The 15,319-nt window shown below is 43.9% G+C and overlaps 1 protein-coding gene across 1 annotated transcript in view; it reads left to right on the forward strand.

Moving 5' to 3' along the window:
- The window catches only part of ERICH6 (glutamate rich 6), a 95,201-nt gene that overhangs the window by 19,472 nt on the left and 60,410 nt on the right, over positions 1–15,319 (forward strand). Inside the window, exon 3 of the mRNA XM_088447708.1 lies at positions 7,522–7,601. Within this exon, the coding sequence (XP_088303834.1) occupies positions 7,522–7,601 (80 nt within the window). The remainder of the gene's footprint in view (positions 1–7,521; positions 7,602–15,319) is intronic.

The following is a 15,319-nucleotide window of genomic DNA, read 5'->3' on the forward strand; positions in this document are numbered from 1 at the left end:
AAGGCTGCACTCCCAATACAATATCAACAATAAGACTACATGGTGATATACGAAGTACAGTTCTATTTGGGGTCTATTCTTAGAGATATGAAGACAAATATATAGCCCCCACCTTTCCCAGGCTCAAATGAAAAGTCCTTTGTTCTTCCAGACTCTTGTGTGAATGCAAATGTGTTACCCCCAGCTGTGAAGCTGGGGCCATTCTGTCTGGGTGTGGGACTAAAACCTGTTTAGGATTCACACAAATTCAATTGTGTAGATCAATACCTGGGTTATATTACAATTGCAACAACTATACTTGTCTGCATACAGGGATTCCCAATTTGTATGTAAAACACTCCTTGTCTATTCTATTTACTTTTTCTCAGGAGGCTGTTCTTCCAGTTGCCCTTGGTAGATTATCAAAAACATTGCCATCTGTACTTAGCTTGTGAGTTGTAACTTAAAATGGCGCTGGTCGCAAAATGGCGTCTTGTAGATTCTTGTTTCTAAAATGGAGTCTAGCTGCCATTCGCAAGATGGCATTGTGCACGCTTCAATTTTAAACTGATCTTGTGTCGGCCAATTATCCAGCTTCGACAATATGCAAGTGATAATGTGAGTGAATTAGTAGCATTGTAAGATTTTCACTAGTTGGATGAACCTCACAATTTACTGCAAATAATAAATATATATTTCTTTGATACTAAATTATGTGCCTAAAGTATATGAAGTGAATATTTTTGTATATTAACTAACCGCATCACACCACTGGTGTACTCTTGTTAGCAAATTCTTACATAAAGGGGTGATAATGAATGAATGACTGTAAGTACCCATGCAGTAATACAAATGACTGTTCGAGACCTCTGAATCACTCAGAACGTCTCCCTCCTTGAGGGTTCGATAGAAGGGAATAAACTAGGATTTGCTACCCAAAGACTAAAAAAGTGCATCAAATGGGTGAACTTGGATTCCATTAGTAATTACATATGTGCCCATATGATTGAGAGGGAATCCAACCTAATACGAGTACTCCTCAATAGTGCACTAGTTGTAAACTAACTATCATTTGTCAGCAATCCGTCCATTGATTAATGGACCTGATTCAGACCCACTCGCTAAGATGCGTTCGCTCATAGCTGCCGATGGTCGCATTGTGCGCATGCGTACGCATCGCAGTGCGCAAACCACTGCGAGAGATCGGGAAGCGTTCGCTCGCTGAGCATAGACTGCCCACCAGCGTGAGTGACAGGAGAAGCCGTTTGTCGGTGGTGACGGGCTGGCCGCTAAAATCGGGGGAGTGGAGGTGCGAACATGGGCGTGCCTGAGTGTCTCAATGCCGTTTCAGAGGCGTGCATAGTTAAGAGGCAAAATCATAGTATATAACACATGGCTAGATTTTACACTGAAGTGCTCACAGTGCTTGCTGCAGAGTATGGTCAACCACAAGCGCATCGATCGCATCCGATGTTACCCGATGTACCGATGGTTGCATACACTTCCTGCAGATGACGTGCGCAAGTGGGCGTCTTAAGACAGGCTGGTGGGCGGTCTGCATACACAAAGTGATCGTACGCCAAGACATATTGGGCGTGCTAATGCCTTGCTGTGCGATTGCCTGTCTTCCCAAATTTGCATATGCACTGTGCGAGCGAACGCATCTAGTGAGTGGCTCTGAATGAGGTCCCATGTACGATGTCATCAAGATATGATACCAGTAGTACACATATATATGTTCTGATCTTTACCACATTTCAAGTGGATCCAATCAGTGGACATAATATACTTCAAAACCCGTTTGAATCTCACCCGAATATAGTGCTAAAGTATAGAGTGCGCCATCTAAGACAACTCCTATCCATTTTTTTTTTTGAACATCCTTACTAGTTATCCAAAGGCTGCACTCCCAATACAATATCAACAATAAGACTACATGGTGATATACGAAGTACAGTTCTATTTGGGGTCTATTCTTAGAGATATGAAGACAAATATATGACCGGTGCAGTAGTCGTTCTTTTTCTTTGAGTATGTCCTTCTGTACTGTCATGTTACCAAGCAATAAAAAGATACAAAATAATGTAGCCAGGGCCGGATTATAGGCGGGGCGGTCGTCCAGGGGCCCCCACACATTGCCCCTACCCGGCCCACTCTGCCACCGCCCTTGTGTGTCCAGCCTCCGGACACAGTAGAGTGTACAACTGCAAAGTGGGGCAATCCCCCTCCTCACCTTCCAGTCCAGTATAACCCGGGTTGAAGAAGATGTGCTCCGCGGCGCTCTGTTCTCTTGCCTGGCTCCCCGCTCTATTAAACCAGGCTGCTGCTACTGCTCCCCTGAGAAAGCGGGGCCAGTGACAGCACGGTAGTGTGTAGATTCCCTCTCAGCACCTCCACCCTCTGGCAAAAGGAAGATGTCAGCCGAGGGCATGATACTCACCAATCGCAGCCGGTCCTGACAGGTATCACACCAGTGCCCGATCCTGGCATTCTCCGTGTGTGTGCACACGCTCTGCCCTCCCCTGCTCATTGCAGTGACAGTGGCTGTGATGAGAGGCTGCAGCCAGCAACCTGACAATGCTAAATGGCACCTGGCTGCCCAGAGAGCACCCTCCCTGGCGGCTCTACTGCCCCCAATGTTTCTTACAAATGCCACCTTTATGTGTCGGATTATCATGCAGGGACATAGGAGTGGCAGCCGGAGGTCAGTGTCAATTTGATTGGTTGGGGCCCCCACAATTTAGTTGCCCCGGGGGCCCTCGCAAGTCTTAATCCGGCCCTGAATGTAGTCATTTTATTTCCATTCTTGGTACTTGGTGCCATTCCTTAATAATTTTGCACTACAATATGTATTACGAATTCACCTACCTATTGCAGAGTGGATTAGCTGTTGCAAGGTGTGATCTTGTATACAGTTAGGTCCATATATATTTGAACACCTACACAATTTTGGCTCTGTACACCACCACAATGGATTTATAATTAAACAAGGGAGATGCAACTGAAGACTTTCAACTTTAGGGCATATTTATCAATATTAATACTATTCACATTATTTTAGTATCACTGAAATGTATCAAAGGGCTATTGGAGCAGTTTTTGTAAAAAAAACGACTCCAAGCCCTTAAATTTGCATTCTTTTAGTAAGCAGATTGCATTTCCCATACTTGTAATGATCACAGTCAAAATAAATAGTTAAAATAGAAAATACCTGCAGCCGGGGATTGGTGTTCGGTGTCTCCTGCTGTGTTGTGACCCGGTCAGCTGAGATGTCTGTCGGGACTATCAAATGATCTCAGTCGGCTGCTGCACAGATCAGCTGACTGGATCACACAGAAGGAGACGCCGATCACCAATCCTGCTGCAGGTACGTTTTATTTGATTTATTTTCTAATGGGAGCGAAGAGGGAGATCCGGTAAGGGGGGGTTGGGGTATTGCGGAGGGATAGATAACGGCTCATGCGCAGCACAGTCGCTGTACTTTTGTGCAAAACATTCCCTGAGAAGTGCTTGGACAGGATTCACAGGGATAGAGCTTTCTCGCAAGTTCTGTCCCTGCATGTGATATTTGAGACATCCCTGCGATGTATTCAAATATCGCTATGCGTATTTGGGTGAATTTATCACATCCCATCCGCATCTGAAATGCGGATTGTGATAAATATGCTTGTCACTACAAGGGGTTTAACAAAAAATATTGCATGAAACGTTTAGGATTGCAACCATTTTTATACATTCCCCTATTATTAGGGGCTCAAATGTATTTGAACAAATTAAAATAATCGGAAATAAATGTTCATTTTTAATACTTTGTCGAGGATCCTCTGCAGTCAATGACTGCTCGAAGTCTGGAACCCATGGACATCACCCAATGCTGGGTCTCCTCCTTTGTTAGGCTTTGTCAGACTTTTACTGCAGCGGTCTTCAGTTGTTTGTTGTGGGTCTTTCTGCCTTTAGTTTTGCCTTCACCAAGTAACATGTATACTCGATCTGGTGATTGATGCATCCATTGTAGATTATTCTACTTCTATGCCTTAAAAACTCCTAGATTGCTTTTGCAGTATGTTTTGGGCCATTGTCCATCTGTACTGTGAAGCGCCGTCCAATCCACTTTGCTGAATTTAGCTGAATTTGAGCAGAGAGTATATCCCTATACACTTCAGACTTCATCCGACTGCTTCTGTCTCCCTTCACATCATCAGTACACACTAGTGACCCAGTGCCATTGGAAGCCATGCATGCCCATGCCATTACACGGCCTCCACCGTGTTTACAGATGATGTGAGATGCTTCAGATCATGAGCCATTCTAAACCTTCTCCATACTTCTCCATTCTGGTACAAGTTGATCTTTGTTTCATCTATCAAAAGAATGATGTGCCAGAACTGGACTGGTATTTTTTAGATGTTATCTGACAAAGTCTAATCTGACCTTTCTATTTATGAGGTTGACGAATGGTTTGCACCTTGTAAGAATACTCTGTATTTGCTTTCTTGAAGTCTTCTATTTATGATAGACTTGGATAATGATGTACCTACCTCCTGGAGAGTGTTCTTCGCTTGGCTGGATGTTGTGAAGGGGGTTTGCTTTACCATGTAGAGGATCCTTTGTTCATCCACCACTGTTGTCCTCCATGGACGTCCAGGCCTTTTTGTGTTGCCGAACTCACTCGTGCATTCTTTTTTTCTCAGACTGTATCAAACTGCTGATAGTGTTCTTTTTATCTCAGACTCTACCAAACTCTACTCCAAATGTACCAAACTGTTGGTAGCAGGAACTCTCTGATGCATTTTTGTGTCTTTGCACACTAAGGATGGCCTGTGTCACTTGCATTGAGAGCTCCTTTGACTGCATGTTGTGGGTTCACAGCAACAGCTTCTAAATGCAAATGCCACAGTTGGAATCAACTTCAGACATTTTGGCTACTTTAGTTATAAAAAACAATAACGAAGGAATAGCCCACACCTGTCCATGAAACAGTTTTTGAGTCATTTATCAATTACTTTTTGTTCCCTTAAAAAAGAGGGGCTGTAATTCGTAAATCTTTCCTCCAATTTGGATGTGAATAACCTCAAATTAAAGCTGATAGTCTGCACTTTAAAACCATAATCATTATATAACTGTAACTTATATGTTTTGGTAAATAGCTCAAATAAAAAAAGTGTGTTAGTGTCCAATTTTAAAGGGACCTAACTGCATATCTTTACGTGGCAGGATAGAAGAACATAGGACACTACATTAGGGTAATACATGGCTACTATAACATACATTTTATAGTACAGTACAGAGAAATATACAGTATAATACAAATGTTTTTACTGTCTGGGATAAAATGAATCATGCTAACCTTTAATTTTATTGTGTACTAGTCATGTCTATATGAACTCATATCAGCACTGCAATCTGTATATTTCATGTGTGCATGATCTACATGGTAACTGTAGCTACAGGAATCTCTGTTTACAGTATGTATAATATAACAGCTGAAATATGCAACATAAGGTCTGCAGCTTGAGGAGACTGAGAGCCTATTCACACGTGTATAAACACTTTTTTTTAACTATGCACAGGCAAACATTCCCACATTATGGCAGATGAAGATAGAGATAGCTTTGGATGTACACATTAACCCACATTTACCATAACCTATCTGCCTAGAAATACCAGTCGCCAATCGATGCTTTTTGTTTGGTGGCTTACACTATAATAGTTCTGACTTATATTATCTACACACACTTTCACCATAAGATGCTGTTATGTATCAGGTGTCCCCCAGACTTCTTCGATTGTAAGCTCATATTGGCCATCTTTACCTTCCTTTTTATGTAATTGCATGTCACTTATATTATGTTTCCTACAATGTACAGTGCTGCATAATACATCAGCACTTTATATGTAGCATAATTAGGTACACTAATACAAATATTATCTAGTTACAATAATCATAGCCTTACTATAATACTGACTGCATCAGTAACAGAGATTCTGGCCATCTAGTAACCACTAGATTTCCCAGGTGCAGGCACTCAAATAGATATTGCTGTTTGGCTAACCAGAAAACAAATCATACACAAACACCATTAGTATCAGTATAAGTGTTTACAGCTAAAGAACATGAACATCTCTTTTATCTTCTAGGAAACATGCTACAGGGAACTTCAAGGTTAACGTAATGAGAGCTTGATTATATTTATGTGTACAGTCTATATATATGCAGATATTTTTCCACCTCATTGCTGCCTTCACTAATTGAGTGTTTCAATAAAGTGGAAAATGGAGATCTGTGTGCTCACTGTGACTGTTTTAAGAAGGCAACAAATTCTGATACCGTTAATGCAATTTGGAAAAATGCTGAACAAAAACACACAAGAAAACATTTTGTTAGAAAATAGAAAAATCCCACCCAAAACTCTAATTCACCGTTGTACTGCATCCCCTAGTTTCTGGGGACCGGAGAGAAAGGGTGGGGTCAAAGTGAAAAACCTTCAGTGAACAACAAGGACTTTGGGCCTGATTCAGAGCCGCTAGCTAGATGCGATCGATCGCACGATGTGTATGCAAATTGTGTAGGCAGCACTATCGCACAGCAATGCATTAGCACGCCCAGTATTTCTTAGAGAGCGATCACATAGTGTATGCAGACACCCACCAGCCTATTTTAAGACACCCACTTGTGCACGTCATGTCCAGGAAGTGTATGCAACCATTGGTACATCGGGTGCTATCGCAGCGCTAGAGGTTGACCATACCCTGCCGCAAGCACTGCGAGCACTTCAGTGTAAAAACAAGCCAGGTGACGTGTACTATGATGCTGTCTTTTAATTATGCACACCTCTATAACACGGTTGAGATGCTCAGGCACGCTTGCGTTTGCACCTCCACTCCCCCGTTTTTAATGGCCAGCCCCTGTTACCACCTACAAACGGCTTCTCCTGTCACTCACTCTGCTGGGCTGTCTATGCACAGCGAGCGAATGCATTGTGAACTTTCGCTAAGGTATGCGCACGCACACTGTGATGCATACACAATGCATACCATCGGCAGCAGCGAGAGTATGCATCTTAGCGAGCGGGTCTGAATGAGCTCCTTTGTCTTTCCGCAGCAAATTAGAGTAGAATCGGGAGTGGAATATCACTTCTATTTATACAGTAGGGATTTCTCACAGTATGAGGTCAGACAATGGGAAATCCCAACTGTAATACATAGAACTGATATGCAGCTTGGTATCTTATGCTATTAGTGTATCTTATGAAGATGTGCATTTGACTTGCTATGAACAAAATGCACATTTTTGGGGGATGGAAATTTGTTTTGTTTTTTGCTGTCTATTGCTTGTATCTTGTGCCATGCAAGACCTTGCTGCTGTACCATAAATACCCAGTATATTTATACTCTAAAATCATACAGGAGATACTGTAACTGGCTATGCATGGCTACTCAATGCCGTTTTTACTCAGCTTTATATTGTAGTAAGCTTTAGTACCCTTACATGTTCATATGTTTACATATTTACAAGACTACTGTGTACTTTTGCCTTGTTAGAGATGATCGATCCTTAGGAATTTCAGTTGCTCCGCAGACTGACGCAGGTTGGCTTCATGAGCATAGTTTCCAGAAATCTGGTGAGTTTTTTTCTTTTTTTATTTGTAATAAAAAACCCCATTAGTTTTTATGTTATTTTCAACTTTGTCTACCTTGTATGCCCTATTTTATATATGCTTTCCCATTGTCTGTGGAGCACGGTGGTGCCCAACATATCAACAACAATGCTGATAATTTAATTTACTTATGGACAGTAGTATGGGAATTGGCTGGAGTTATCAGTATTTAATAACCTGTATGTGGTAGTAACAACAAACTTGGCTTAACATATATCAGGTATGTTCCAAGCTCATATGTGGGAGACATACCTGCCAAATTATGACATTGGCCACACGGACCACCCTCTTTTATACGGAAGTGGTCAGCACCAGACGGAGTAATCCTCTGGGAGACTTGAATGCTCTTCCGGGCGGCCGGGAGCAGTACCCGAGATTGAGCATCTCGGGGCTGTTCAGGGAGAATAGGCAAGTATGGTGGTAAAGCATAGGCTGATCGGGAATTGGTAGGTGCAAATGTATCACCAGGTTATCTGTCAGAGACCATACTCTGACCGGGAATTGGTAGGTACAGATGTGTGGCCAGTTTATTTGTGGGGGATCATACCGTGACTGACCTGGAATTGGTAGGTGCAGATGTGTGGCCAATTTGTCTGTGGGAGATCATACGCTGACTGGGAATTGGTAGGTACAGATGTGTGGCCAGTTTATTTGTGGGAGATCATACACTGACCTGGAATTGGTAGGTGCAGATGTGTGGCCAGTTTATTTGTGGGAGATCATACACTGACTGGGAATTGGTAGGTGCTGATGTGTGGCCAGTTTATTTGTGGGAGATCATACGCTGACCTGGAATTGGTAGGTGCAGATGTGTGGCCAGTTTATTTGTGAGAGATCATACGCTGACTGGGAATTGGTAGGTGCAGATGTGTGGCCAGTTTATTTGTGAGAGATCATAACGCTGACTGGGAATTGGTAGGTACAGATGTGTGGCCAGTTTATTTGTGGGAGATCATAACGCTGACCGGGAATTGGTAGGTGCAGATGTGTGGCCAGTTTATTTGTGGGAGATCATACGCTGACTGGGAATTGGTAGGTACAGATGTGTGGCCAGTTTATTTGTGGGAGATCATACGCTGACTGGGAATTGGTAGGTACAGATGTGTGGCCAGTTTATTTGTGAGAGATCATAACGCTGACTGGGAATTGGTAGGTACACATGTGTGGCCAGTTTATTTGTGGGAGATCATAACGCTGACTGGGAATTGGTAGGTACAGATATGTGGCCAGTTTATTTGTGAGAGATCATAACGCTGACCGGGAATTGGTAGGTGCAGATGTGTGGCCAGTTTATTTGTGGGGGATCATACACTGACTGACTGGGAATTGGTAGGTGCAGATGTTTGGCCAGTTTATTTGTGGGAGATCATATGCTGACCTGGAATTGGTAGGTGCAGATGTGTGGTCAATTTATCTGTGGGAGATCATATGCTGACTGGGAATTGGTAGGTACAGATGTGTGGCCAGTTTATTTGTGGGAGATCATAACGCTGATTGGGAATTGGTAGGTACAGATGTGTGTCCAGTTTATTTGTGAGAGGTCATACGCTAACCGGGAATTGGTAGGTGGAGATTTGTGGCCAATTTATTTGTGAGAGGTCATAACGCTGACTGGGAATTGGTAGGTGCAGATGTGTGGCCAATTTATTTGTGAGAGATCATAATGCTGACCGGGAATTGGTAGGTGCAGATGTGTGGCCAGTTTATTTGTGAGAGATCATACGCTGACTGTGAATTGGTAGGTGGAGATTTGTGGCCAATTTATTTGTGAGAGATCATAACGCTGACTGGGAATTGGTAGGTGGAGATGTGTGGCCAGTTTATTTGTGAGAGATCATAACGCTGACTGGGAATTGGTAGGTACAGATGTGTGGCCAGTTTATTTGTGAGAGATCATAATGCTGACTGGGAATTGGTAGGTACAGATGTGTGGCCAGTTTATTTGTGGGAGCTCATACGCTGACCTGGAATTGGTAGGTACAGATGTCTGGCCAGTTTATTTGTGGGAGATCATACACTGACTGGGAATTGGTAGGTACAGATGTGTGGCCAGTTTATTTGTGAGAGGTCATACGCTGATTGGGAATTGGTAGGTACAGATGTGTGGCCAGTTTATTTGTGAGAGGTCATACGCTGACTGGGAATTGGTAGGTGCAGATGTGTGGCCAGTTTATTTGTGGGAGATCATACGCTGACCTGGAATTTGTAGGTACAGATGTGTGGCCAATTTATTTGTGAGAGATCATAACGCTGACTGGAAATTGGTAGGTACAGATGTGTGGCCAGTTTATTTGTGAGAGGTCATACGCTGACTGGGAATTGGTAGGTACAGATGTGTGGCCAGTTTATTTGTGAGAGATCATAATGCTGACTGGGAATTGGTAGGTACAGATGTGTGGCCAGTTTATTTGTGAGAGGTCATAAGCTGACCTGGAATTGGTAGGTGCAGATGTGTTGCCAGTTTATTTGTGGGAGATCATACGCTGACCTGGAATTGGTAGGTGCAGATGTGTGGCCAGTTTAATTGTGAGAGATCATAACGCTGACTGGGAATTGGTAGGTACAGATGTGTGGCCAGTTTATTAGTGAGAGATCATAATGCTGACTGGGAATTGGTAGGTACAGATGTGTGGCCAGTGTATTTGTGGGAGCTCATACGCTGACCTGGAATTGGTAGGTACAGATGTCTGGCCAGTTTATTTGTGGGAGCTCATACGCTGACCTGGAATTGGTAGGTACAGATGTCTGGCCAGTTTATTTGTGGGAGATCATACACTGACTGGGAATTGGTAGGTACAGATGTGTGGCCAGTTTATTTGGGGGAGATCATACACTGACTGGGAATTGGTAGGTACAGATGTGTGGCCAGTTTATTTGTGAGAGATCATACGCTGACCTGGAATTGGTAGGTACAGATGTGTGGCCAGTTTATTTGTGGGAGATCATACACTGACTGGGAATTGGTAGGTACAGATGTTTGGCCAGTTTATTTGTGGGAGATCATACACTGACTGGGAATTGGTAGGTACAGATGTGTGGCCAATTTATTTGTGAGAGATCATACGCTGACCTGGAATTGGTAGGTACAGATGTGTGGCCAGTTTATTTGTGGGAGATCATAACGCTGACTGGGAATTGGTAGGTACAGATATGTGGCCAGTTTATTTGTGAGAGATCATACGCTGTCCGGGAATTGGTAGGTGCAGATGTGTGGCCAGTTTATTTGTGGGAGATCAAACACTGACTGGGAATTGGTAGGTACAGATGTGTGGCCAGTTTATTTGTGAGAGGTCATACGCTGATTGGGAATTGGTAGGTACAGATGTGTGGCCAGTTTATTTGTGAGAGGTCATACGCTGACTGCGAATTGGTAGGTGCAGATGTGTGGCCAGTTTATTTGTGGGAGATCATACGCTGACCTGGAATTGGTAGGTGCAGATGTGTGGCCAGTTTATTTGTGGGAGATCATACGCTGACCTGGAATTGGTAGGTACAGATGTGTTGCCAATTTATTTGTGAGAGATCATAATGCTGACTGGGAATTGGTAGGTACAGATGTGTGGCCAGTTTATTTGTGAGAGATCATAACGCTGACTGGGAATTGGTAGGTGCAGATGTGTGGCCAGTTTATTTGTGGGAGATCATACGCTGACCTGGAATTGGTAGGTGCAGATGTGTGGCCAATTTATTTGTGGGGGATCATACGCTGACCTGGAATTGGTAGGTGCAGATGTGTGGCCAATTTATTTGTGGGGGATCATACGCTGACCGGGAATTGGTAGGTGCAGATGTGTGGCCAGTTTATTTGTGGGGGATCATACACTGACCTGGAATTGGTAGGTGCAGATGTGTGGCCAGTTTATTTGTGGGGGATCATACGCTGACCTGGAATTGGTAGGTGCAGATGTGTGGCCAATTTATTTGTGGGGGATCATACACTGACCTGGAATTGGTAGGTGCAGATGTGTGGCCAATTTATTTGTGGGGGATCATACGCTGACCGGGAATTGGTAGGTGCAGATGTGTGGCCAGTTTATTTGTTGGAGATCATACGCTGACCTGGAATTGGCAGGTACAGATGTGTGGCCAGTTTATTTGTGAGAGATCATACACTGCCAGGGAATTGGTAGGTACAGATGTGTGGCCAGTTTATTTGTGAGAGATCATACGTTGACCTGGAATTGGTAGGTACAGATGTGTGGCCAGTTTATTTGTGGGAGATCATACACTGACTGGGAATTGGTAGGTACAGATGTGTGGCCAGTTTATTTGTGGGAGATCATACACTGACTGGGAATTGGTAGGTACAGATATGTGGCCAATTTATTTGTGAGAGATCATACGCTGACCTGGAATTGGTAGGTACAGATGTGTGGCCAGTTTATTTGTTGGAGATCATAACGCTGACTGGGAATTGGTAGGTACAGATATGTGGCCAGTTTATTTGTGAGAGATCATACGCTGTCCGGGAATTGGTAGGTGCAGATGTGTGGCCAGTTTATTTGTGGGAGATCATACACTGACTGGGAATTGGTAGGTACAGATGTGTGGCCAGTTTATTTGTGAGAGGTCATACGCTGATTGGGAATTGGTAGGTACAGATGTGTGGCCAGTTTATTTGTGAGAGGTCATACGCTGACTGGGAATTGGTAGGTGCAGATGTGTGGCCAGTTTATTTGTGGGAGATCATACGCTGACCTGGAATTGGTAGGTGCAGATGTGTGGCCAGTTTATTTGTGGGAGATCATACGCTGACCTGGAATTGGTAGGTACAGATGTGTGGCCATTATATTTGTGAGAGATCATAATGCTGACTGGGAATTGGTAGGTACAGATGTGTGGCCAGTTTATTTGTGAGAGGTCATACGTTGACTGGGAATTGGTAGGTACAGATGTGTGGCCAGTTTATTTGTGAGAGATCATAACGCTGACTTGGAATTGGTAGGTGCAGATGTGTGGCCAGTTTATTTGTGGGAGATCATACGCTGACCTGGAATTGGTAGGTGCAGATGTGTGGCCAATTTATTTGTGGGGGATCATACGCTGACCTGGAATTGGTAGGTGCAGATGTGTGGCCAATTTATTTGTGGGGGATCATACGCTGACCGGGAATTGGTAGGTGCAGATGTGTGGCCAGTTTATTTGTGGGGGATCTTACGCTGACCTGGAATTAGTAGGTGCAGATGTGTGGCCAGTTTATTTGTGGGGGATCATACGCTGACCGGGAATTGGTAGGTGCAGATGTGTGGCCAATTTATTTGTGGGGGATCATACGCTGACCGGGAATTGGTAGGTACAGATGTGTGGCCAATTTATTTGTGGGAGATCATACGCTGACCTGGAATTGGTAGGTGCAGATGTGTGGCCAATTTATTTGTGGGGGATCATACGCTGACCGGGAATTGGTAGGTGCAGATGTGTGGCCAGTTTATTTGTTGGAGATCATACGCTGACCTGGCATTGGCAGGTACAGATGTTTGGCCAGTTTATTTGTGAGAGATCATAACGCTGACTGAGAATTGGTAGGTACAGATGTGTGGCCAGTTTATTTGTGAGAGATCATAATGCTGACTGGGAATTGGTAGGTACAGATGTGTGGCCAGTTTATTTGTGGGAGCTCATACGCTTACCTGGAATTGGTAGGTACAGATGTCTGGCCAGTTTATTTGTGGGAGATCATACGCTGACTGAGAATTGGTAGGTACAGATGTGTGGCCAGTTTATTTGTGGGAGATCATACACTGACTGGGAATTGGTAGGTACAGATGTGTGGCCAGTTTATTTGTGAGAGATCATACGCTGACCTGGAATTGGTAGGTACAGATGTGTGGCCAGTTTATTTGTGGGAGATCATACACTGACTGGGAATTGGTAGGTACAGATGTGTGGCCAGTTTATTTGTGGGAGATCATACACTGACTGGGAATTGGTAGGTACAGATGTGTGGCCAATTTATTTGTGAGAGATCATACGCTGACCTGGAATTGGTAGGTACAGATGTGTGGCCAGTTTATTTGTGGGAGATCATAACGCTGACTGGGAATTGGTAGGTACAGATATGTGGCCAGTTTATTTGTGAGAGATCATACGCTGACCTGGAATTGGTAGGTACAGATGTGTGGCCAGTTTATTTGTGGGAGATCATACACTGACTGGGAATTGGTAGGTACAGATGTGTGGCCAGTTTATTTGTGGGAGATCATACACTGACTGGGAATTGGTAGGTACAGATGTGTGGCCAATTTATTTGTGAGAGATCATACGCTGACCTGGAATTGGTAGGTACAGATGTGTGGCCAGTTTATTTGTGGGAGATCATAACGCTGACTGGGAATTGGTAGGTACAGATATGTGGCCAGTTTATTTGTGAGAGATCATACGCTGTCCGGGAATTGGTAGGTGCAGATGTGTGGCCAGTTTATTTGTGGGAGATCATACACTGACTGGGAATTGGTAGGTACAGATGTGTGGCCAGTTTTTTTGTGAGAGGTCATACGCTGATTGGGAATTGGTAGGTACAGATGTGTGGCCAGTTTATTTGTGAGTGGTCATACGCTGACTGGGAATTGGTAGGTGCAGATGTGTGGCCAGTTTATTTGTGGGAGATCATACGCTGACCTGGAATTGGTAGGTGCAGATGTGTGGCCAGTTTATTTGTGGGGGATCATACGCTGACCTGGAATTGGTTGGTACAGATGTGTGGCCAGTTTATTTGTGAGAGATCATAATGCTGACTGGGAATTGGTAGGTACAGATGTGTGGCCAGTTTATTTGTTGGAGATCATAACGCTGACTGGGAATTGGTAGGTACAGATATGTGGCCAGTTTATTTGTGAGAGATCATACGCTGTCCGGGAATTGGTAGGTGCAGATGTGTGGCCAGTTTATTTGTGGGAGATCATACACTGACTGGGAATTGGTAGGTACAGATGTGTGGCCAGTTTATTTGTGAGAGGTCATACGCTGATTGGGAATTGGTAGGTACAGATGTGTGGCCAGTTTATTTGTGAGAGGTCATACGCTGACTGGGAATTGGTAGGTGCAGATGTGTGGCCAGTTTATTTGTGGGAGATCATACGCTGACCTGGAATTGGTAGGTGCAGATGTGTGGCCAGTTTATTTATGGGAGATCATACGCTGACCTGGAATTGGTAGGTACAGATGTGTGGCCATTATATTTGTGAGAGATCATAATGCTGACTGGGAATTGGTAGGTACAGATGTGTGGCCAGTTTATTTGTGAGAGGTCATACGTTGACTGGGAATTGGTAGGTACAGATGTGTGGCCAGTTTATTTGTGAGAGATCATAACGCTGACTTGGAATTGGTAGGTGCAGATGTGTGGCCAGTTTATTTGTGGGAGATCATACGCTGACCTGGAATTGGTAGGTGCAGATGTGTGGCCAATTTATTTGTGGGGGATCATACGCTGACCTGGAATTGGTAGGTGCAGATGTGTGGCCAATTTATTTGTGGGGGATCATACGCTGACCGGGAATTGGTAGGTGCAGATGTGTGGCCAGTTTGTTTGTGGGGGATCTTACGCTGACCTGGAATTAGTAGGTGCAGATGTGTGGCCAGTTTATTTCTGGGGGATCATACGCTGACCGGGAATTGGTAGGTGCAGATGTGTGGCCAATTTATTTGTGGGGGATCATACGCTGACCGGGAATTGGTAGGTA

This window comes from Taudactylus pleione, unplaced genomic scaffold, assembly GCF_031769625.1.
Source record: "Taudactylus pleione unplaced genomic scaffold, aTauple2 ptg000436l, whole genome shotgun sequence".
Lineage (NCBI taxonomy): Eukaryota > Metazoa > Chordata > Amphibia > Anura > Myobatrachidae > Taudactylus > Taudactylus pleione.